The following is a 21,392-nucleotide window of genomic DNA, read 5'->3' on the forward strand; positions in this document are numbered from 1 at the left end:
ATCCCCAGGAAACAATCAGGCAAGACTGACTTTTATCACTGGAGAGGAGAAGCTGGCATCACCTAGACAGGCATTGTCTTAAAACTATCTTATCTCCCATCTACTCTAGGTAAGAGCCTATTTATCTTTCCTAAGTTGTTTTTTGTCCGGTAAGTGCCCTCTCCACCCATCCCCTCCCCTGTTAAGATAATACTATATAAGCCCCACATTCTAACTGCCTCTTGGAGTCACATTTTTCTGTGAATTCCTGTAGGTACATGAATAAAAATACATTATTAAAAATGGTCTTTTTTCATGTTAATCTGTCTTTTGTCAGTTTAATTCACACTCCCCCAGAGACTGAACCTAAGAGGACAGAGGAAAAGTTTTTCCTCCCTTCCAGGCTCAAAAAGATAAATGGGATACTGTGTTCTAGATGAGGGGCAGTTCTTGGCTTAGGGATCAGAGAGGATCTTTCTGACATCTGAGGATGGAAGGATGAAAAGATCTTTCTTTCAAAAGTTTAAAAAAAAAAAGAAGAAAGAAAGAAAGGAAGGAAGAAAAGAAAAGAAAAGACAGACAGAAAGAAAGAAAACAAAAGGATTAAGAAATTGAAACAGGGACTTCCCTGGTGGTCCAGGGGCTAAGACTCTGCACTCCAAATGCAGGGGGCTCCCGGTTCGATCCCTGGTAGGGGAAACAGATCCCACTTGCTGCAACTTAAAGATCCCGCATGCCTCAAGGAAGATCCTGCACGCTGCAACAAAGATCCTAGATCCTGAGTGCCGCAACTAAGACCCGGCGCAGCCAAATACATAAATATTGAGGGGAAAAAAAAAAAAAAGAAAGAAAGAAATTGAAACAAATTCCACAAATCTAATCTCCCCTCTGGCCAATCCTTAGTGAGGCTACTAATGATAGACACTGCAGGGAGCATAGCGAACGCAAGAGTATTGACTATGATGACGATGCGATGGTGGTCCTGTGGAGAGAAAAATGATCAGCAAGTTCACTGGAAACTTCTCAGACACCAGCCTGGCCCCCAGCTGCCCCCACCATGAGCATCACGGCATTCATCATATCATACAGCAAATGCTGGTTTTGTCTTCCTTCTTCCAGCCGAGACTGTATACAGAGGGCAGCGATGATGACTCACCCAACAAGCGCTTAGTGTTTGTTGACCAATGTCTCTACTGCCCCCTTGAGACAGGTGCAGCACTAGCGGCTACAAGACACGCGGAATCAGGACAGTAAAAGGAGGGGAGATTGGGAAAGGATGGGCCGAAGAAGTGGGGGCGGTAGAGCTGCGGACTGAGCTGTGAAGAGGGGTGGGGCTGTTCATTCGCTCGTTTGTTCATGCATTCATATTCGTCCATCATTCATTGCCTGAGCGTGCACCGCTGGACACTGAATGAGTAAAACTACACCCTCGAGGTGCGCCCCGCCTGGGTGAGTGGGTAGGGAGGAGGGGGCCGGCATGGAAACAATTTCGGGGTTGGGGAGCACACTTGTTAAAAATGCACACTTTGAGGGACTTCCCTGGTGGCGCAGTGGTTAAGAATCCTCCTGCCAAGGCAGGGGACAGGGGCTCCAGCTCTGGTCCGGGAAGATCCCACATGCCGCGGAGCAACTAAGCCCGTGCGCCACAACTACTGAGGCCGCGAGCCGCAACTACTGAAGTCCGTGCGCCTAGAGCTCGTGCTCTGAAGAGAAGCCACCGCAATGAGAAGCCCGCGCACGGCAACGAAGAACAGCCCCCCCACACACCACAACTAGAGGAAGCCTGCGTGCAGCAAAGAAGACCTAACGCAGTCAAAACTAAATAAATAAAATAAAATAAATTTATATATAAAAATTCACACTTTGAACCACCTCTCGGGTATATTAAATCGGAAGGTCTGGAGGTGGGGCCTGGGAGTCTACGTCCAGGCAGGGTCTTCACGTGACGTTGAGAACATTTGGCCAGGGTGATGTTAGGGCCGGGGCTCTGGAACCTCGAGGACCTTTGCCTGAGAGTTCCCGGACAGCTCCTGGAGGAGGTGATATGTGAACGATAAATACGTCTACGACAAGCCATAAGAAAATTCGGCCGGGTCCTGTTGTTGGTGAAGCGGTGGCAGAGCCGGCCCGGCTCACGCCCCGCCTACCGATCTGCTCGGTCAGGTGCATTCGCCTTCCGAGGTGTCTTGGCCTGCGGGGCACTCGTAGCTGCCCCCTTTCCCAGGTGACGCACATTTGAGCGGTCGGCGCTCAGTGACTGGGGTTCGAGTCCCCGCGTCGGCCGTTATGGCGGACGCGGAGCCTGAGGCTGAGGACGGCAGTGAGGATGGCGGCGGCGGCGGCGGCGGCGGCGGCCGGGCTCCCGCAGGCCAGAGCGGCAGAACCGGTGTCCGCCCGCGTTACAATTCAGGGCGTCCCCACACTCAGCTCCACGGGGACCGCAGGCCACCCGCACCTGTCACCGCCCCAGCGTTTTCAACTCCTCCCCCGCTCCGGGCTCTCGGAGCCTGTGCCCGTGGCGGCCCCTGCCTGGGACCCAGCCCTGCTCAGGGCTCCTCCGTGCCGCCTGGCTCCTCTCGCAGGCCTTCGTCCGTTCATTCCGCCTTGATCACTCACGGTGTTCCGGGCCCTGCCCGAGGCGCAGCGTCAACCACAGCCCTGAAGGATGTGAGGCGTGTTGTGGGCCCGACACGGGGGCTGCTGGAGAGTGAGCAGTCCTTAGGCCTGACACCGGAGTGGAGACCAGAATGGGTTAGAAGGACATTAAGAGGAGAATTTTCCATGTGGAAGGTGCTGCAAGTGGCACGGACGAGACTCGGGACAGAATTAAGTACATTACAGTAACTTGGTGCAGGGCTTGTGGCAGTGCCTGTGTTTGTAACCCCAGTTACAAATGGCCCAGCACGTGCCCGACATTCGCTTAATGAGTGAGACACGTGAAAGCACTCTGTGTACTAGCCAACATCCCTTCTCAGCGGCGCTGTTTTCCCGTCACACAGCTCTTGGCTGCTAGGGAAGCTGGATCTAGAACGTGGTCTTCCGAGCCCAGAGGGTCCGGTGTAGCACCTGAAGCCTGAGGTCCTTCCCATTACGTGTAAAGTCATCCCCTTTCAGCACTGGGCTTCTAAAGGACAATGCTTCTCACTTCAAAATTGCCGTAGATTTTTCTTCCACTAGAATAAATAGGTAGAGAATAGAATCAGCGATCTTCACGGGGTTTCACTTATGGTTTTTTTTTTTTTTTTTGCGGTACGCGGGCCTCTCACTGTTGTGGCCTCTCCCATTGCGGAGCACAGGCTCCGGACGCGCAGGCCTAGTGGCCATGGCTAACGGGCCCGGCCGCTTCACAGCATGTGGGATCCCCCCGGACCCGGGGCACGAACCCGCGTCCCCTGCATCGGCAGACGGACTCTCAACCACTGCGCCACCAGGGAAGCCCCGGTTTTGTTTTTGACTGAGTGATTTTGACAGTTTAGGGTCATACCCAGTTGGTCATCAAGACTGGAAAGGTTGTCTCACTAAAGTTTGGGAAGACAAGTATGATTCTGCTCAAATGCCATACTTCTTAGAGGTGTGACCTTGGGTAACGCGACCTCTTTGGGCTTTAGTTTCCTTATTTGTAGGAGGTTTGGCTCCTTGGGTGAGCTTTCCAGCTCGTACTCTGCTGTTGAAACAGGTGCCTCTCATATAAGCCCTGCACAGCAGGTCTGTGGAGTCAGAAGGGTGCCAGTGGCTCATTTGCTGGCTTCTGCTCCGTGCCTGGCACTGGGCTGAGCCGCTTGGTTCTCAGCAGCCACACGGAAGTGCTTTTATCTGCGTTTTACAGATGAAGAACTAGCTCAGAGGGGTTGAGTGATTTTTGCCCGGGGTCCCCTAGGTGTGGCTACTCTCCAGGGCCTGTTGAATGTGGCTACAGCTTTTTGGGTTTAGTAGCTTAGGAAGGAGTCCAAAAATGACGTATTCCAGAAAATGAAAGCAAACTTAGGTAGCATGGTCATGTTCGGTAGCTAATCTAGTTGGAATGCTATAAATTCTACCTGCATTCACGACGATGTAATTTTGCAGTCTGTTCAGCTAATATTCTTTGCCTGCCCGCCCGCGCCTCCCCCCCCCCCACAAGCTGTGCCATGGAGGCCACAAAGACAAATCAGATGTGTACCTTGCCCCTAGGGAGGTTATGATGTTACCAGGCAGGTAAAACATGACTCAGGGTAACTTCTGATCAAGGCCAGAAAGCTAGAGGTACGATAAAGAACTAAATGCATTGAGAGAAAGGGAGAGGTTATTTCTGGCTGAGGGGATCAGAAGAGGTGGCATATGAACTAGATCTGCAGGGTGGGTCCAAGTTGAAAATACAGGAGAGGAGAGGCAGTGCTGGAGGTGGGGCAGGTGTGCCTTTGGAGATCCCAGGCCTTGTGGTTCTCTGTCGGGGGTGGTGTGGATTAGAAGGCACAGACCAAGTGGACACACTCCCACAGGTCAGCCCCTATCCCTCCCATCCTTCCCGTTCCTGCCCCACAGAAACATTTCCAGTTTCCTACCACACAGCATGCCCTTTTTCATGCATCCCTGCATTCACACCTTTTTCCTTACTCCTAGGATAGATGTTCCATCTGGGAAAAATTCTACTCAGCTTTCAAGGCCCCCCGCGGAGGTCACCGCTTCTGGGAAGCCTACCAGGCCTGAACTGTTCTGCCCCTCTTACTGCACCTGTTGCACCTTGGTGTTGCTTTCCTATCGGTGTTCTTTAGGAAACCTAGTCTGCCTTCAGAATCATCAGTGGAGCTTTGAAAGTACAGATTTTGAGGCAGGATATCCTGAGTCAGCAAGTTTGTAGGTGACTGAGGTGGGGCAGGGGAAACACCCCCTCCCCAAGGGTGAGGCTGGGACTTAACTTTTGTTTGTGTATTGGCACCCAGAGATACTTAGTAAAACTTTGTTGAATGAAATAGACATATAACAAAGTATCAAGTATAGTACCCACTTGGTAAACTGGTCTGGAAAGCAGATGAAAGAATTAGACCAGCTTGGCCACTTGTGGTAATTCTAAAACAATAGGATTTGGCCTGGGGGGGTGGGCGTTCTATCTGTCTGTCTTTAATGGCATTATCTGGTAATACCCCACGAGCTTAGAGACACATTCGAAGTGATTGGTAGTAAAGTGAAACAAATGTGATTCTTAAAAGATGTGCAAGTAAATCTAGCTGTCATTGGATTCGCAGCAGCCCAGGACCAGCTCTGTACCCTTCCTCAAAAACCAATATGTTGACTTGTCTCTGCTGTTTGTAGTAAGTGTATAACATGCACTCAGACAGATACACTCCAGCTTGATTTCAGCGAGGGTTTCCATTCTGTCCTGTGTGATATTTTTATTGACCCTCTACTTGGTAGAGGGTTGAGTCCAAAGAGGGCCTGTCGGTGACCCCAAATTGGTGGTTCTCAACTGGGGGCAGTTTTGCCCCACAGGGGGCGTTTGGCGCTGTCTGGAGACATTTTTGATTGTCACAGCTTGGGGAGTGCTACTGGCATCTGGTGGGTAGAGGCTGGGATGGTGCTCAACCGTGCACAGCACACCTGCCACGACACACTTACTGGTCCGAAATGTCAGTTGTGCTGCAGTTGAGAAAGCCGCTCTGGGTGATGAGGTTTGTCTGTCTTTTCTCCCTGGAGAAAGATGCTCATTGTTTCTGCTTGGTGAGGGCAGGAGCCTTGTTTTGCTGCCCTCGTCCGAGCCCATGACAGCATTTAGTCTCCGTAAAGCGCTGTGTCGGGCACCCGGTCACTGCTCAGTATTTGTGGAACCTTGTTGGCAGCAGCCCTCCCCTTTGGTGGGCGTTTTGCTGTTACAGACAGTGCTGCCTTGAACCTCCCAGACATACATCTTTGTGCCTGTGCCGGTGTTTCTTCTGGGATCCAAGAAGCAGGATTGCTGGGGATCAAAAAGCACATGCGGGGCTTCCCTGATGGCGCAGTGGTTGAGAGTCCGCTTGCTGATGCAGGGGACGCGGGTTCGTGCCCCGGTCCTGGAGGATCCCACATGCCGTGGAGCAGCTGGGCCCGTGAGCCGTGGCCGCTGAGCCTGTGCGGCCGGAGCCTGTGCTCCGCAACGGGAGAGGCCACAGCAGTGAGAGGCCCGCGTATCGCAAAAAAACAAAATAAAAAAGCACATGCATTTAAAACTTCATTAGATGTCAAAAAAAAAAAGTTGGTGAAGAAATGCAGCCCCGCTCCTAGGTGTGTGCCCTGAAGGAACTCACACGTGTATACACACACATACGTCACAGCGCAGAGCAGACCAGAGAGCGCAGGGTTGGTGACCACCTGTCCTCTGACAGGAGACCATTGTTCTCATGCTGCAGAGCAAATGAACGCCTGAGAGCTGCACACCTCAATATGGATGAATTTCACAAACAAGATAGGGAGGAGAAAGCCCCAACAAGATACCGGAGATGATATTCACTTACCTAAGCTTAAAAACACATCAAAACGGAACTGCATATCTTTAGGGATATCTACAAGTGTAATATAAAGAATGCATGAGAATGGTAAAGAGCAGATTCAGGACAGGGTGAAGAAAAAGGCATGCGGGTTGGGGGCATAGCAGAGGGCTTTCCCCGGGTAGTAATGTTGCATGTTGTAAGGTAGGTGGTAGCGACCTGAATCACATAGTTCTTTATGGCTTTTTTGGTTTCCAGAATTTCACTGAAAACTTTTAAAAAAGAGGCCACATATTGAATTGAGTCCAATTTAGAGTAGTAAGAACTCCAAGTTAATACACATATGGTAAAACTATAAAGAAGGATATTCATGAGCTTATTAGTGGATCATGACTGGTATTTTTTTTTTTTAAAGTGATGTAGAGTAGATGCTATCAGAAGGCCTTTATGTAGGAATGGTAAGTGCATGAACGTTCTATTTTGTTTATATATGCAAATGTTTCTGTAAGCACGAGGGGTGTGACGTAAAATAGATTACTGTGGACTGGGCAGAAGGGTTGAGAAACACCATTGTAAACACTACAGATACCTAATATAGACTCTTTTCTATGTAAGATGTATAAGTTAGAAAAAAATCTCAACAGTGGATTTAAGATGAGAGTAAAATTGTAGAAATGTTGACAAGCATAGTCCTTCTTTTCTCTTTCTGCGTTTAAGCAATTGGAAGCCATCTGTGTCAAGGTTACATCTGGAGAGACGAAAGGTCAGGAAAAGCCGATGCCTGCACTGGCCACCATCCAGCCCAAGACAGCCAGGCCGAGCCAGCCGCTAGGGAGACACTGCAGCGCGCTGGGGCTCAGCGTCGCCAGCTCTCAGCTGCTCGGGGCGCAGCCCCTCCTGAGCACCGGGCCACAGCCGCGTTTCCTGAGTCACTCACCTCAACCTCCTGTTCAGGTGTTCGTCCAGAGGCCACTGCTCGCCCTCCGACCAGACCCTGCGAAGAGAGTCTTGGCCTCTGAGGCCCTGAGTGGACAAGGCACCACGTTGTCCCCTCTGTCAGCCTCTGACCCGCCAGCAGGAACATCTGTTTCGTCCAGTCCAGCAAATTTATTTATTTCCACCTCGCAAACAAAATGCACCAAGAAACTAAAAAAATCTTTAAAAGTGAAAACACGTTCTGGACGGATATCTCGACCTCCCAAGTATAAAGCTAAAGATTATAAATTCATAAAAACAGAGGATTTGGCCGGTGGTCACCCCTCAGACTCTGACGACTATTCAGAACTGAGCGTGGAGGAAGATGAAGACCACAGCGGAAGGCAGGTGCTCTTTGATTTATCGAGCTGCTCTCTGAGGCCCAAAACTTTTAAGTGTCAGACCTGTGAAAAGTCATATATAGGAAAGGGGGGGCTTGCCCGGCACTTTAAACTGAATCCAGGCCATGGCCACCTGGAGCCTGAGACGTTGCTGTCTAAGAAAGCCAATGGGAGCGTGATCCTGGGCCCCACGGAGGGCAGGACCACCAGCCTGGCATCTCGGGAGCTGTCCACGCCAGCTCTTCTAAGTGAGGAAGGGGCCCGCTCAGCACGGGGTGGCCTGCAGGTAACGTTTCTGTCTGGTGATAGCGTCCTGATTCCTGCCCATCCTTTTTTTTTTTTAATCTTTTTTTGGCCACGCCACACGGCATGTGGGATCTTAGTTCCCCGACCAGGGATCGAACCCACGCCCTCTGTATTGGCAGCATGGAGCCTTAACCACTGGACCGCCAAGGAAGTCCCCTGCCCATCATCCTTAAATTAACTTTACATTGTCTGCACTGCTGCCAGATAATCGAGGAGAAGTGTGTCTTCCGTCCAGTGCCGACGGTTTACTGACGGGCACGCAGGCATCAGTCCTGTAGATCCGGTCAGTAAAGCTAATCGCAAGCACTCTCGGCTCATGCTGACGTGACTGTGGGCCTGGGAAAGGTCCAGGTGGGGGGCGCCAGTCCACAGGGCTGCTGCCTGGGGCGTCCGCAGTAAGACGTTTGCTTGCCATGTTCTCTCCTTGCTTTGCCCCTTCCGAAACTCAATCAGACAAAGCAGATACGAGTCACCATGAGTTTGCATCACCACGTCAACGTTTATTTACTGAAATTTTAACTTACCCAACATGTGTGGTGAGCATTTGTGTGCCGTGTACAGTAGGTCAGTTATTTAAAAAACAGCAGGTGGATCACTTAACAAGTGGCAGGCCTCTGTGGTCGCCCTCATCCCACTTTGTCTTAAGCTTCCTTCCTTTTCCTTTGACTTGTGTTAGCTGTTGTTCGTTTTTTGTAGTTTTCAGACGTTAAATAGAGAAACCAGTGTTGGAATTGATGTGACTACTTGATGGGAGTTTGTGACTTTAGGGACCTGGAAGCTGTTGAAAATGCATGTTTGCCTGCTCGTGGCGACCTCATTCCCAGCAGCGGACGGGGTTCCTGCGGGAGGGCTGAGGCCGGCGGCTGCTTCCGCTTTCACATCCGCTCCTTGGGGCCTGAACAGACACCTCCTGGGCCCAGGAGATCTGTACTGAGTGAGGCCTAGTGGTAGAACCATGGGACAGCCCTGTGTTAGGATTCAAAAATATTGTCTCACCTTGCAGCCTCAGTAATAATAGTAATAACAGTAATACCGTTTATTGCATGCCTGCTTTGGGCAGGAACATCACATACGTTTTCTCATCCTGTGAGAGCCCTAAAGGCAGGTGCAGGAGTCCCTACTGGAGACGAGGCGCATGGGGCTCAGAGGGGATGACGGGCTCCCCGTCGAGGCACGCCTAGGACTCTGTCCAGGCTGGGGTTAGACCCAGGTCTTCTGACCTCAAAGCCTGTACTCTAGGCCCGGCTGCCTCTGCTAGGAGGTCCTACGCATCTCACAGCTGGCAAGAGCCCGACTTTCGAGAGACCTCTAACTTTTCTTAAGTTGTAGTAGGACCAGCATGCCCATGTAGTTTGTCACCCAAACCCGGACATTCTGAGAATGAAAGGGGCACTATTAATCATTCCAAGGGACAGCAGGCACAGCCAGGACTGCCTCCGACAAACTGGACGACCAGGCCGACTGGCACCTTCCATTTCCTTCAATAATGAAATCTTACACCACAGCAAAAGCAGCTTCTGGATATCTGACTTCTGGAATTGAGGCACCTAGCCTTGCTCCAGACGGCTTTGAGGCCGTGGGGTCCCAGAGCGGCTCCCTCCAACCAGAACTATGTCTCGTCTCCTCTCCTGAGTCGGCCATGGATGGCCACGTGGCGCTTAAAGCCACAGGCAGACCTGGCGTTCCTCCTGAGGCTCCATTTTAATGAAGATTTGGAGGGAAAATTCTTTAAGAGGACACACTTTGTGCTACCTTTCCTTGTATTTAACCTTCCACCAGTCCTGGGAGATGTAGGTGTATTATTCCTATCTTCAGAGGAGGAGGGAATTGGCACAGAATGAGGAAATAGCTAGATAGTGTTAGATCCCGATTCTTTTCACAAAGCTGCGCAAATCCATGGAGACAGAAAGTAGATTAGTGGCTGCTGGGTCTGGGGGGAGGGAGGAATGTGTGATAATGTGTAGGGTTTCTTTGGGGGATGACGAAACTGTTCTGAGATTAGATAGTGGTGATGGTTACACAAGCTTGTGAATATCCTAAAATCCACCTAATTGTGTATTTCCAAAGGATGAACTTGACGGTATTTGAAATATATCCAATAAAAAATAATTTAAAAAATCTAAAAGTCATGGGTAAATTATGAATTAACAAAATTCAGGTTCATTTTTAAGATGGTAGTGACATCAGAAAAGTCTTTGGTTTCATTTTGGGCAACACCCCAGGGTTAGGGTTTGTCAGCCCTGACCTGCAGGGTAGTATTCGTCTGGTGTCTTAAAGGGATACTTGGTTTACCTGTAAGATGCATTGATTATAGTTAATGTGTCTTAATTATGCAAAGAAGAAGAATTTAGCAAGTTCCTTGCTTTTGACTTGACATTTTTCTGCTTTAAGGTTTTCATCATGGTGTATAAAGCATGATTATTTTATTTTTGTTTGGGTGTGCAACCCTATCTAGAATGGTCAGTCTGTAGACGTTGAAGAGGCGCTGGTGTCTGAACCAAAAAATGGAAGTTTTTCAGCCCTTTTGGGATCAGAGAGACACCCCGGACGTAGAAGAAGCGGCTACTCCGTGGCCCTCCCAGAGCCCAGCGCAGCCGTCCTGGAGCAGAGTGGAGCGGTTGGCCCGCAGGTGGGCGTTGGGGCAGCGTGTGCACAGGGCCCGGCAAGGAGCAGAGCCAGGCTCCTGGAGGTGCGTCGCTCTTAGAACCCTGTTCTTGAAACCTGTGTCTCTGGCATGGTATGTGGCAGTTCACTATTAGGTTTCTGAATTTAGAAGTAAAATACCCAGTTTAGGTCAACTAAGCAGTTCACCTGATGTGTAATTAGATGAAGTGTGTAATAAATTCAAAGACAGCACTATCTGAAATGACTCCTAGGTGTACCTGTTTGAAATGACCAGAGGGCCTTAAACATAGAGCTGCTTGCCTTTTTCAGTTTTAGAATTATTATAAGCTGTGTTTTCATGGAAGCAGTTTAGAAAACAACATAAATGGTTTTCTATTTTTTTGTAAAAAGTTTCAAGGTATAAAAGCATGTTTCAGGTTTTGAACTCTAGAATCTCCATTCCACCCCCTTGAAAGTAAGTGTATCGAATTTAGTTGGATTGGCTTAGAAAAGCAGAAACCCAGACTTACCCGAATTGTCTTTGACTAGGATGTATTTATTTGCCTGCTAATGGCTGGATGAGTATCTTAAAGAAAAGTGAAAAACAGCAAGAGAGAGCACGAGATAAGTTAGTGAGACAACTGGCCCCAGAAAGAGTGGCTTGCTGTCAGCAGCCCCGCCTCCCAGCTCCGACCACGGGCTTCCCGCAGGCACCGCAGCGGCGCAGCCGCTGTGCTTCGGTTCACTGAGTCCCTGACCATAGTAGCTCCACTTAGGTGAGAAACCTGAACCTCACAGGGGCTGTTAACTTGTACCCGGTCACCTCGCAGGTCAGTGGCGGATCCAGAATGTGGATCTGAGACCAGTGAGGTGACCCTAACACGTCACCGTGACTCGCAGTGCCACACCTTTCATACTGAGAGTCGAGGACTGCTCCCGACAGCATCTTACAGATGGGAGTCTCCCCAGAAACGGGCATTCATTTATACAGGAACTGGGTGTCCGTCCAGTAACGGGCCCTGTCCTGGCTGGGCGGGGACGCTGTGCAAGGGGAGAGGTGGCGGCCAGAGCAGTCAGTGGCAGCACGGCCAGGTGCGCGTGGCTGGGAAGCGGGGAACCGAGGAGGTGCCCTCTCTGCTGCTGTGATGCGCGTCCTGGACGTCCGGACGTGGGCCAGGCCGCAGAGGGGCCATGCCCCACACGCCCACCTTCTCACGCCTCCTGAGTGCTGGAAACCCACTGGTCGTTTTGCTCTAAGGGCTCTTGAAAGTCATGATTAGACATTTTTATCTTGCAAATGAAAAGGTTTTCCTTTTGCTTTTTGACTGTTTTATGACCATCTGTGGCTTCCTCTGAACCCCTGCCAGTTTGCAGCTCCCAATTGATGGCCCTTCCTAAGCCCTGAGCCCGTGACCTCCCTGAGCCTTGTATGACTGTTTCTAGGACTTGTCGGTTTCGCCCTGACATTCTTGCCTCCCTGGGTGATCTCACTCATCCTCCTGCTTTCTCAAACTACCTTCCATCTGCTGACTCTCACGCCTGTACTTCTGTCCAGACCGCTCCCGAGCTTCAGAGCTGATTTCAGGCATCCCCACCTGCTGTCCTGTAGAGCCCTCCACATCCTGCCGGAGCCCACAGTCTGGCTTCCTGCCCCACCCCCTATTATCAGGGGGCTGCCTGGGTGCTCAGCTGGGTGCCCAGAGGCACCCGTGACTCCTCTCTTCCCCCTTCACTCACCCCTCCCCCATCCTGAGGACTGAGGATGGTGCCCTCCCTGCATCCTCTCCCCCCCTCCTCGTCTGTCCTGCCTGTACGTGTGCTTTGGTGGTGGTCTCCTGGCGGCGGGCTGCCCCGGGATTTGCTTGCATTTTCGTCTCGGGCACTAGTTGGTGAGCCCTGGAGAGCAGGAAGCACATTTCCCCACCGCTGTGTCCTTCTCCAGGGCCTGGCGCCCACCACTCGTTCAGTGCTGTCACGCGGGAGCCAGACTCTGAACCCGCCGTTGACCACGGGGCTTTGTCAGCGGGTGAGCAAGTGCGATACTTAACAAGGCAGAACATTTACAGTTGAGAGGCGCGTAATCACTGAGAATTTAGGGAACTCTCTGCCTTCTGTGTTCTTTGCTACCACAACTCGTTGGCTGCTGGGAAATTCTTTCCATACTGTCAAAGATGTCAAACGCTTTCTTCTGGTAGTTTCTCCGCCAGTGTGACCGGGAGGATCTAGTGGAGTTGGCTCTGCCTCTGCTGGCTCAGGTCGTGACCGTGTCTGAATTTCTTCTGATGAAGGTGAGTCTCCTTAGTGTTTCTAAGTGATTGAGGGGATGATTTGAAGTTATTTAGAAAGGCATCCTTCATATTTACTTAGAAGGAGCCAGGCCCTTGGAAATCCTCTCCCTCCCCCAGGACAGAGCTAAAGTGAGCCTGCCGGTCCTGCCGGATGCCCAGCACACGGCTCTCAGGCAGGCCGCTCGTGGACCCGTGACTGTTTTCACTTTGTGTGGGAGGAGCGACAGTCACCTTTCTCCTGGCTCCCACCCACCTGCCAGCCTCCTCCACTGCAGCTCTGCCCCCGATGAGCCCGCTCTGAGGTGCGGCTTCACCGCCGGCACCCACGCTCCCTGGAGGCGCCCCGAGGAGCAGAGGCCTGGCCCTCCCTGGCCTGCAGGCCCTGGAATGTGCCCGTTTTCGTCCTCAGGGCCTTTCTGCCTTCCCATACCGCTCCCCTGGCCACCATCCTCTTGTGGCCCTCATCTGGGGTGGTTTGTTTCCTGGGCCGCTTCTCCCAGGCCCATTCTGGTGCCCCGCTGAGCACAATGCTGGGCACACATAGGCTCTCGCTGGGGAGCGAAGGCAGTGCCTGTGTTCATGGCTGCTGAGGGCTGAGGAACTTGAGTCCTTCCCTCTTTCAGATTTCTCTCTGTATTTTCCATTTCATTGCCTTGGGTTTAAACATTTTTTTTGTCATCTTTATCTTCACTAAGGTTGAAAAAGGTCATCTAGCAAAACCTTTCTTCCCAGCTGTGTACAAGGAATTTGAAGAGTTGCATAAAATGGTTAAGAAAATGTGTCAAGATTACCTCCATAGCTCTGGTCCCTGTTCTCTGGAAATAAACAACAGTAAGGTAACAAGCTCACAAGACAGACTCGCTCTTATAGCCAAAAGAAGGCTGTCCATTAAAAAGGAAGATGTTTATTTTTGTAGTGACATCTTCCCAGTCAGCTTCTTCTAGCTTTTTCTACTGTCAAGTGCAGGTTTTTTTTCTTAATATAAAAGCGATACATGCTTTTTTCAGAAAACTCGGAAATGCAGATAAGCTAAAAGAAAATTGCAAACACCCATAATCCTCCCACTCACCAATGATCACAGTGAATAGACTGTGTCTTTCTTCGGTGTGTAGGTGTTTGCAAAGGGCTGAGTTACACAGGGACCAGTAGTTATTTTTTGCGGTTGTGTTGACAGAATTCTCATTTCAGTGTCATTGTCTTTTGCTATATTGGGTCCTTGACAAAAATATGTCATGAACTGATGAGGATTTACTTGTCTCGGATCAAACCCTTTTCTGGGCAGAGTCTGGCCCGTGGTCAGGTCACCCAGGGGCCTCTCACTGTGTCCGGCACGGAGACTCAGGTCTGCGCCTCCACCGAGCAGCTCACTGACTCCCGGCAAGTCCCTGCACCCTCCACCCCTCTGCCAAAGGGCAGCACTGAGCTCACGGGCTTTTCCGGCTCTCACGTGCCGGGGCTGTAATAGTCTGGTTTCGCCAGACTGTTGAACAACACGGATGGGCTTGGAGGGCATTATGCTGAGGGAGGTAAGTCAGAGGAAGACAAGTGCGGTATAGCATCAATTATATGCGGGATCTAAGAAATACAACCAGCTAGTGAATACAGGTACGTAAGGAAGTAGGTCAGAAGGTAAATAAGTGGTGTCAGGTTTACTAAAAAATCACTCACACAACGATGAAGACTGCTTAGGCCATGGTGACTTTGACTGCTCCTAACATGTGGTTACACTGACGATGGAGCTGCCTGTCTGTGATTGGAAAGGTGAGTGTTTTCTCAGTACAGAGCAGTTAGTTGCTTCTGTAGCAAGAAGTCTTAATCTACAATGTAATATAATACATGGGTTTTTTGGGTTTTGTTTCTTGGGGTTTTTTTGGCCATGATCATTAGTTTTATACAAATTCAATATTTAATATAACCTAATAAACTCTTGTGTTTTATTTTCTTAAATCATATATTTTTAAAATGCAGTGGATTCTTTGCTAGGCCTCCCATAGATGCCCCAGTTGGCAGTGGTCACCTACCTGTTTATAAACCGTGGGTTAAGCCGGTGTGGGTACCACCCTGTTACGGAGCAGACAGGACGTGCACGGACACTGTGCATGTCCACTGGGACCCTTTGTGGGCAGTTCGGGATGTGACGCAGGCTCTTTGGAGCGAACACAGTGGCTCTGTTGGTAGGGGACACTGTCAGGTTGTTGGGCACTAAGCTTGCCGACCCCTGTTCTCTAGCTTAACCTTGACCTGCTACCCTTCCTTCCTTCCCCACCCCTTGCCTGCTCTGTGGTGTTCTCTTTATGCTGTCCAGGTATCAGTGATGATGGCTGTTGGTTATTACCTTAACATCCAGTGCTTTACGTAGGTTTTGCGTAGGGAGTCTAACCTAATCTTTACAAAGTCCCTTCAGGGCAACTGTGGTCTCCCTCATAAGATAAGGAGACTTAGCAGGTAGGTGGCTGCCAAGGTCACCCAGGTTCTGAGCAGAGGTGCTGGGGTCCAGCTCTGGCTCTCAAACCCACATCTTTTCCATCAACTGGGAAACGAGATCTGGTCCCAGAATAGGCAGGATTATCTTTCTGAAGATACCAGTGAGAATTCAGAAAAGGAGGAATAATGGGCAAGAAAGTTACCATGGTGTCAGAGTAACATGATGAAGCTTGTGACGACACTTTATCTTCATTTTTCCCACTGTTTAGGTGGCACCTTGCCGTACAAAGGGACTTCATAGATTGAAACTCAGCCCTTTGTTCTTAAGTGTTGACATGATTCCGAATCTTGTGTTTTGAGTGGAGCGTCTCTATGGGCCCCTTTCTGCTCAGGTTGCCGAGTCCTTAGGAATCACAGAAGAATTCCTGAGGAAAAAAGAAATACACACGGACTGCACTCCTCCCAAGCGCAACAGCCGAGAGGATGACCCGGAGGACCTGGCGGGCGCTGGCCCGCAGAAGAGGGAGAATGAGGTGGGCGTGGCCGTGAGGGGCGCCCGGCTACTGTCTGCTCCACATTGCACTGTTGGGGTTGGATCTCTTCAACTCACAACACTGTTTTCCAGGAAGAAAAGGTGCAAGGTGGCCTGTTTCTCCCTAGTCTTAGCTGGTTGCATCTTCTCTTCCTAGACCGCAGAGGACAGGCTGGCTTCGGTGAAAAGGACCAGAAGAGAAACTGTGCCCCAGGACACCACAGAGTATTCTGCCGACAGTGGAGGCCTGCAGAGGCTGGCCTCTTGTGCCCCAGCTGCCAGTGCGGGTAAAAGACTCTTTGCGGGGTGCACCCTGGGGCTCAGAGGCCTGCTGCTCGGGTGGGTGCCCCTATGGCCACATCTCAGAGAACCCTCTGGTTTCTCAAGAGTTTTACCCCAACCTCCCAGTGTTCTGTGGTTCCATGTTTATTCCCTAAGAGTCTTGGGGTCTTTGGGGTTTTCTTGGGTCCTTTCTTGAAACAAAGACCTGCCTCGTGATACTGAGTCGGTTGTACCTGGCGGGGGTCCCAAGAAGTTAGGCAGACCTGAGACCAGAGACAGGTCCCAAGGACACACCAAGTCCACGGCTTGGCTTTCGTGAGACTTGGCTCTAAGTGCCAGCTGAGGGTTAACGTTCGAAAATGGGACGTGTTCCGGCTTTACTTTGCCAGCACTGATCAATGAGACAGCTCTAACGTACGGCAGGCATGCTGAGAATGGTTATATAACTTTCTAAAATCTTATCAGGGCCGCCTGATACCTCGCCTGATCCTAAAGTCTCTAATTTGAAGAGGCATTCTCCCTTCTAGAACTTATTACTTAATTCTTCCGGAGGGGAGGGCAGATTTATTTATTGAGAACCATGAAAACCCTCTGGCACCTGCTTGGAACATAGCTCCTCTCCCCTAACTAGTCTGCGTTTCCTCTTTTAATTTCATCCAGTCTTGGAAGCTACCAAGTAACAAGGAGGGTTTATGTTTTCATTTTTGGGCAAGAAAATTACTTTGGACTAGCTTGTTTTGCATAGTGAGTACAATGACCGGCCATAGCAGCACACAAATGATTGTCTGTTTTTCCCAACCGTCTAGGTTTTGCCCCTGGAGTAAGTGGGGGCGCGTCTCGCCTACCTGAAGACAGTCCCACGATGCCGGTTTCTGAGCTCGACCGCAGCACAGCACAGGCGGGCCGGCAGCTGAAAGCATTTGCTGGCTCAGCCGCCGGGAGTGGCTCTGCAGACCCTGCTCTCTTGTTTCGAGAAGCCCGTGGGCTGGGGGTTTATACTCCGTTAGGAGAACCAGGGTCTCTGGCCCAGGAACACTCGCCAGAACGGGATGCTGGGGACGGCCAGGGAAGCCGGGCTCTCTGCGGCACCTCGATGGCCCTGCTGCCTGGCCGGCCTGGAAATGCAGAGGCGGGAAGCCTCCTCGAGGTGCACGGCTCCCACCTGAGCAGCCCGCGGTCCGGCCCCGGCGAGGTCCTGCTTCTGGAGGCCGCGGCCCCGCCGCAGGAGAAAGCATGGTCCGTGGACGTCATGCCAGCTGGCTATGCCTACGGCACCACGTCCGAGCCGGGGCCTCAACCCAGCCGGGGTGGATTGCTGGGTCCTGAAGGGGGCCTCACAGGCCACGCGGGGGACTTGGACCAGTCGCCCTGTGGGACCGAGACACACGCTGACCGGAGGGAGCTGGAGGGCATCACTGCCGTCAGGGAAGCCATGGCTTTCGAAAATGCCAGTGGGGGCCCCACGTTGCCGTCCCAGCGACAGGAGCAGACATTTATCCAGACTTCTGATGGGCGTATCTTGTCCCATCCAGGCTCCATAGTGTCTGGGGAGGGGGACATTGTCATAGTGACCGACACAGAGGGGCCTGCCCTGCAGCCGGGCCCCTCGTAAGGGGTTCCTCTGGAAACAATGGAGATGGAACCCTCTCAGTGAAATGGAGCCAGAACTGCAGTCCTAGATTTGTATGTATTTTACCTGGAGGTCTACTTCAAGGAATGTTTATTTTTCTAATGTGAATACTGATACAAGTGAACATTTTATTTATAAAGAATAATGTCTTTCTACCCCACTGTCTACCTTTTTCTACACCTTTCTCATTGTAATAATGGCAGATACGTTACCTGATGACAAATTCCCGATACATCTAACTCCTAGGAGCTTCTGACCACTATTACAGTTAAGACCACTACACTGTTTCTTGAATCTCCCCTGCTCCCCAGTTCCAAAAAACTACGCCCCCTTTCTCTTCGGTGATACGCTGCTCTTTCACCAGACTTGGTCCATACTAGAAGCTTCTTTTGGGCTCAATAAAAAAATAAATACGTAAGCTTGCCATCTGGGCAGCATTTTATTGGGAAGTAGGAAAGGAAGTTGTTTCTACTGACACTTTATGGATGAGGAAAGTGAGGCATAGGGATGGGACCCCCAGTCCTTTGATGTCCCACGTGTAAAGTCACTTATCAAGATCTCTCTTTTTTTGGAATGTTTTCCTTGGCTCTATTACAGGGAGAGAAAGGGAGGGCCATTTGCCCACACGCAGACGACAGCATCAAGAGGGCACAGCTGTCCTCTGCCCCCACTGGCAGAGACTGTCAGCAGAGGCCCTGGGCAGGCGGAGCTGCGGGTTGTGGGCTGCACCCTCTGGTGCTGTGCTCCCGTCAGGCCCGCTGTGGAGGGGCGGGCTTTATTCTTCGGGGGCCACATTGCCTACAGCTCTCTCAAGTGACTGGGGGCGTCTTCCTGTCCTCTAACTTGATATCAAAGTGGGTCCAACAGGAACAGAAGGGTGGGCATCCCTGCAGGATGGAATGAGTAAACCACAGCTGCTCAGGAGAGTCGGGCTCGAGGGTCAGGCCGTGGCACTGATGCCGAGAGCTCAGCTTCTCTGTACACTGGTGCCCAATCGAATCTCAGAGACAGAGTTTTGGGTGAAGTAGAAAAGGACAGCATTATTACTCTGCCAGACAGAGGGGGACACAGTGGGCTCCTGCCTTGGAAAAACTATGTGTCCCAGCCCGGGAGGATCTGATAAGGAGCTTTATAACAATATCTCCCAAGGGCGGGGTTGCTGACAAGATGAGGGGCCGCGGGGTCTCAGGCGCGGGCCTCCTAGCCTTGATGAGCTTCTCGAGGCCTTGCTGAGCTTCTCGGGTCCCCGTGATCTCGCCTCCTAGCCTTGGCCGCTCCTCCCTTGATTAGCAGCTGTTCGAACCTGCCCTTTGGCACTCAGGGGAGGTCATGGAGGCTGGAGTCTTGCCTACAAGAAACGGGGGACAAGAAGGCCTCCATGCCCGGAAGCCCCACAGGGCCCCGCTCGGTTTCAGCACATCCTGTGGACTCGGGCACTTCTCGGGAACCCAGAGCCGCGCGAAACCACTGGGGGTCCAGTCCTGGGGGGGCTGGAGCGTGGGGGTTAGGACTTCAACACACGAACCTGGGGGGACGTATCCAGAGCATGGCACCTCTCAAGTAAAAATGTGAGCCGGTGGGCATTCAGGGAGTTGAGTGGCTCTGCTCCAGAGGTGGTCCAGACCGAGGTCGCTTTCGCACCTAGGGTGGCCCTCTTCCCAGAGGTCTCAGAAGGCTCGCTGGCCCGTGTGTCTGCTCCATCCCTCGGAGAGAGGAGCCTGTGAAGGTCACGATCTGGGAGATGCACACAAGGCCTCTGCTCACATCTCATTGGTCCTTGGCCACACCTTGCTGCAAAAAAGGCTCTGAAACCTCCTCCTAAACTGGTAGCCATAGCCAGGTAACACTTAAATGAAGCAGAGAATCAACACCAAAGGAGGACCAGCCAAACGCCTGCCCCTAGAGTGGTTAAAATTGCTTCGGGTCAGTCTGGAGAGGTGGCAGTAGCAGCTCTGATAAACCTCAGCAGCTCGAAACAACAAAGGGGTGTGTGTCTCCTGCTCACAAGTCGTGTCACTCAGAGGTCGGTGGGGGACCCAGCAGGGGCAGCCACATCTCAAGCACTGCTGGTGGCGCCAGGAGCTTCGGGAGAGGTTAGACTCACCGCGAGAGGCACTTCAGTGGCCACATGGTCCCACCCAAGCCCAAGGGCCCTGAAGTGCAGGCTTTCCACGGGCCGGGAAGGCAGGAGTCTGGGAATATTTGGTGAATAGCCTGAGTGGTTGATCAACAGAAGTCACATTATCACTGTTGTTCACAGCTGTGCTGTGTTCGGTACCTTGTGATTACTTTCATGGTTTGTCTAAGCTTTTGTGTTTCCCGGAAAGAGAGAGAGAGGGAATTTTTTTTTAGTTTTCATTAAATGTACTTATCGTGAATTCATCTTGAACTGCTGCCCCAACCCAGTTCTGTTTTTGTGGGTTCTACCTGTTAATATCTCTTTACTGTCTATTTCGCAAGATTCCCAGAGGCAGAGGAGATATCTGGTGATCAATCCACTATGCTTAGAAGTCCAATATGGGTTCTCCAATGGCTTCATTGTTCCTTTCAGATAGAAATTGTCCTATAGTTGTGTAATGACTTTGGAACTCAGCAAACTCAATGGCCGAGAGCTCTTCCATTAATCTGATGCCTCTTCCGCTGTGTGAGGGACCCCTGGGCTAATGCCACTGGACACCTGGCTCATTCACTTGTTTGTCCTTTGCCGTGAAACGGAGCAGGACCCTGTGGGACTCCCGGGCACAAGTCCTTCCATGTCACCCATTTCTTGTTTGTAGGAGATTGGTTTCATTCAGCTTCCATGGCCTTCCCTGAGTTCCAAAGGGCAGGTTCAAACAGCCGCTAATCGGGGAACAGAGGGGATGCAGAGACAAGAGGAGTAGTCAAGAAACAATAGTGCAGCCTTAGGGCAGGGTCCTGGTTCCTCCTCAAGGGCAGGAAGCAGGGGGCAGGGTGCCACTTTTGCCGAACGCTGACCCGGCGGTTTCCAGACTGCAGGACATCTGACAGGATGCTTTTCTGATGGTTAGATTTTAATAAATACTGCAAAGGAAAGAGCAATTCTAAGACATGTTGCCTTTAAATGCTTTGGCTATGCCAACTTACACAGTGAGATATCCTTTCGCTCAAAATACATTCCTGTGATATATAAAGTCTTTTATTTTGGGAATGTTTTCTTTCTTTGCCTGGGATGCTAGAAGTTCAGTTTCATGAAGCTACATCCTGTATCACACAGCATGAAGTTTCTTAGATTTCTGTTTCTGGGGAGCAGTGGCAGGACTGACCCTGGATATCTGGTTGTAAATATTGCCACACTATAGGATTTATGCCCGGAGAATGACATGGAAGACACTTCACTTGGCCTGTCACAGCCTCAGTACAAAAATAGGGGTCATTTTTTGTAGCCAGTTTTCATTTCCATGATGCTGGTCTTTGCTCAGTGACTCTATGGTACTTTAGAGATTAGTTGTGATTACAAAACTAATACGGTCCCACAGTTTAAACGATACGCAAAAATGTTAAACCAGGGATTTTCTAAATAAATGTAATCTATGTAAAATACACCTAATTTACAAAAACAAGATCACTTAGTCA

General features: G+C 50.9%; 1 protein-coding gene across 2 annotated transcripts; it reads left to right on the plus strand.

Moving 5' to 3' along the window:
* The first annotated feature begins 7,137 nt into the window (after window positions 1–7,137).
* Window positions 7,138–17,953, plus strand: ZNF839 (zinc finger protein 839). Of its 2 annotated transcripts, none has more exons than XM_024758876.1 (7): window positions 7,138–8,018; window positions 10,494–10,667; window positions 12,838–12,930; window positions 13,626–13,766; window positions 15,747–15,887; window positions 16,044–16,173; window positions 16,975–17,953. In XM_024758876.1, the coding sequence occupies exons 1-7, from the start codon at window positions 7,194–7,196 to the stop codon at window positions 17,778–17,780; spliced, it is 2,310 nt and encodes a 769-aa protein (XP_024614644.1). In that variant the 5' UTR covers window positions 7,138–7,193; the 3' UTR covers window positions 17,781–17,953. The 2 variants fall into 2 exon arrangements, with proteins under 2 accessions (XP_024614644.1, XP_024614655.1); XM_024758887.1 differs by having other exon boundaries at window positions 7,879–9,828; window positions 10,494–10,727.
* The last annotated feature ends 3,439 nt before the right edge of the window (window positions 17,954–21,392 follow it).

This window comes from Neophocaena asiaeorientalis, unplaced genomic scaffold, assembly GCF_003031525.2.
Source record: "Neophocaena asiaeorientalis asiaeorientalis breed wild unplaced genomic scaffold, Neophocaena_asiaeorientalis_V1.1 scaffold476, whole genome shotgun sequence".
Classification (NCBI taxonomy): domain Eukaryota; kingdom Metazoa; phylum Chordata; class Mammalia; order Artiodactyla; family Phocoenidae; genus Neophocaena; species Neophocaena asiaeorientalis.

Excerpts from the sequence above, each read along its gene's own strand:
- ZNF839 (XM_024758876.1), top strand. The coding sequence starts at position 7,194 with ATGCCTGCACTGGCCACCATCCAGCCCAAGACAGCCAGGCCGAGCCAG. Across the intron at positions 13,767-15,746 it reads TGGAAATAAACAACAGTAAG|GTTGCCGAGTCCTTAGGAAT; the intron begins GTAACAAGCTCA and ends CTTTCTGCTCAG. Across the intron at positions 16,174-16,974 it reads TGCCCCAGCTGCCAGTGCGG|GTTTTGCCCCTGGAGTAAGT; the intron begins GTAAAAGACTCT and ends CCAACCGTCTAG.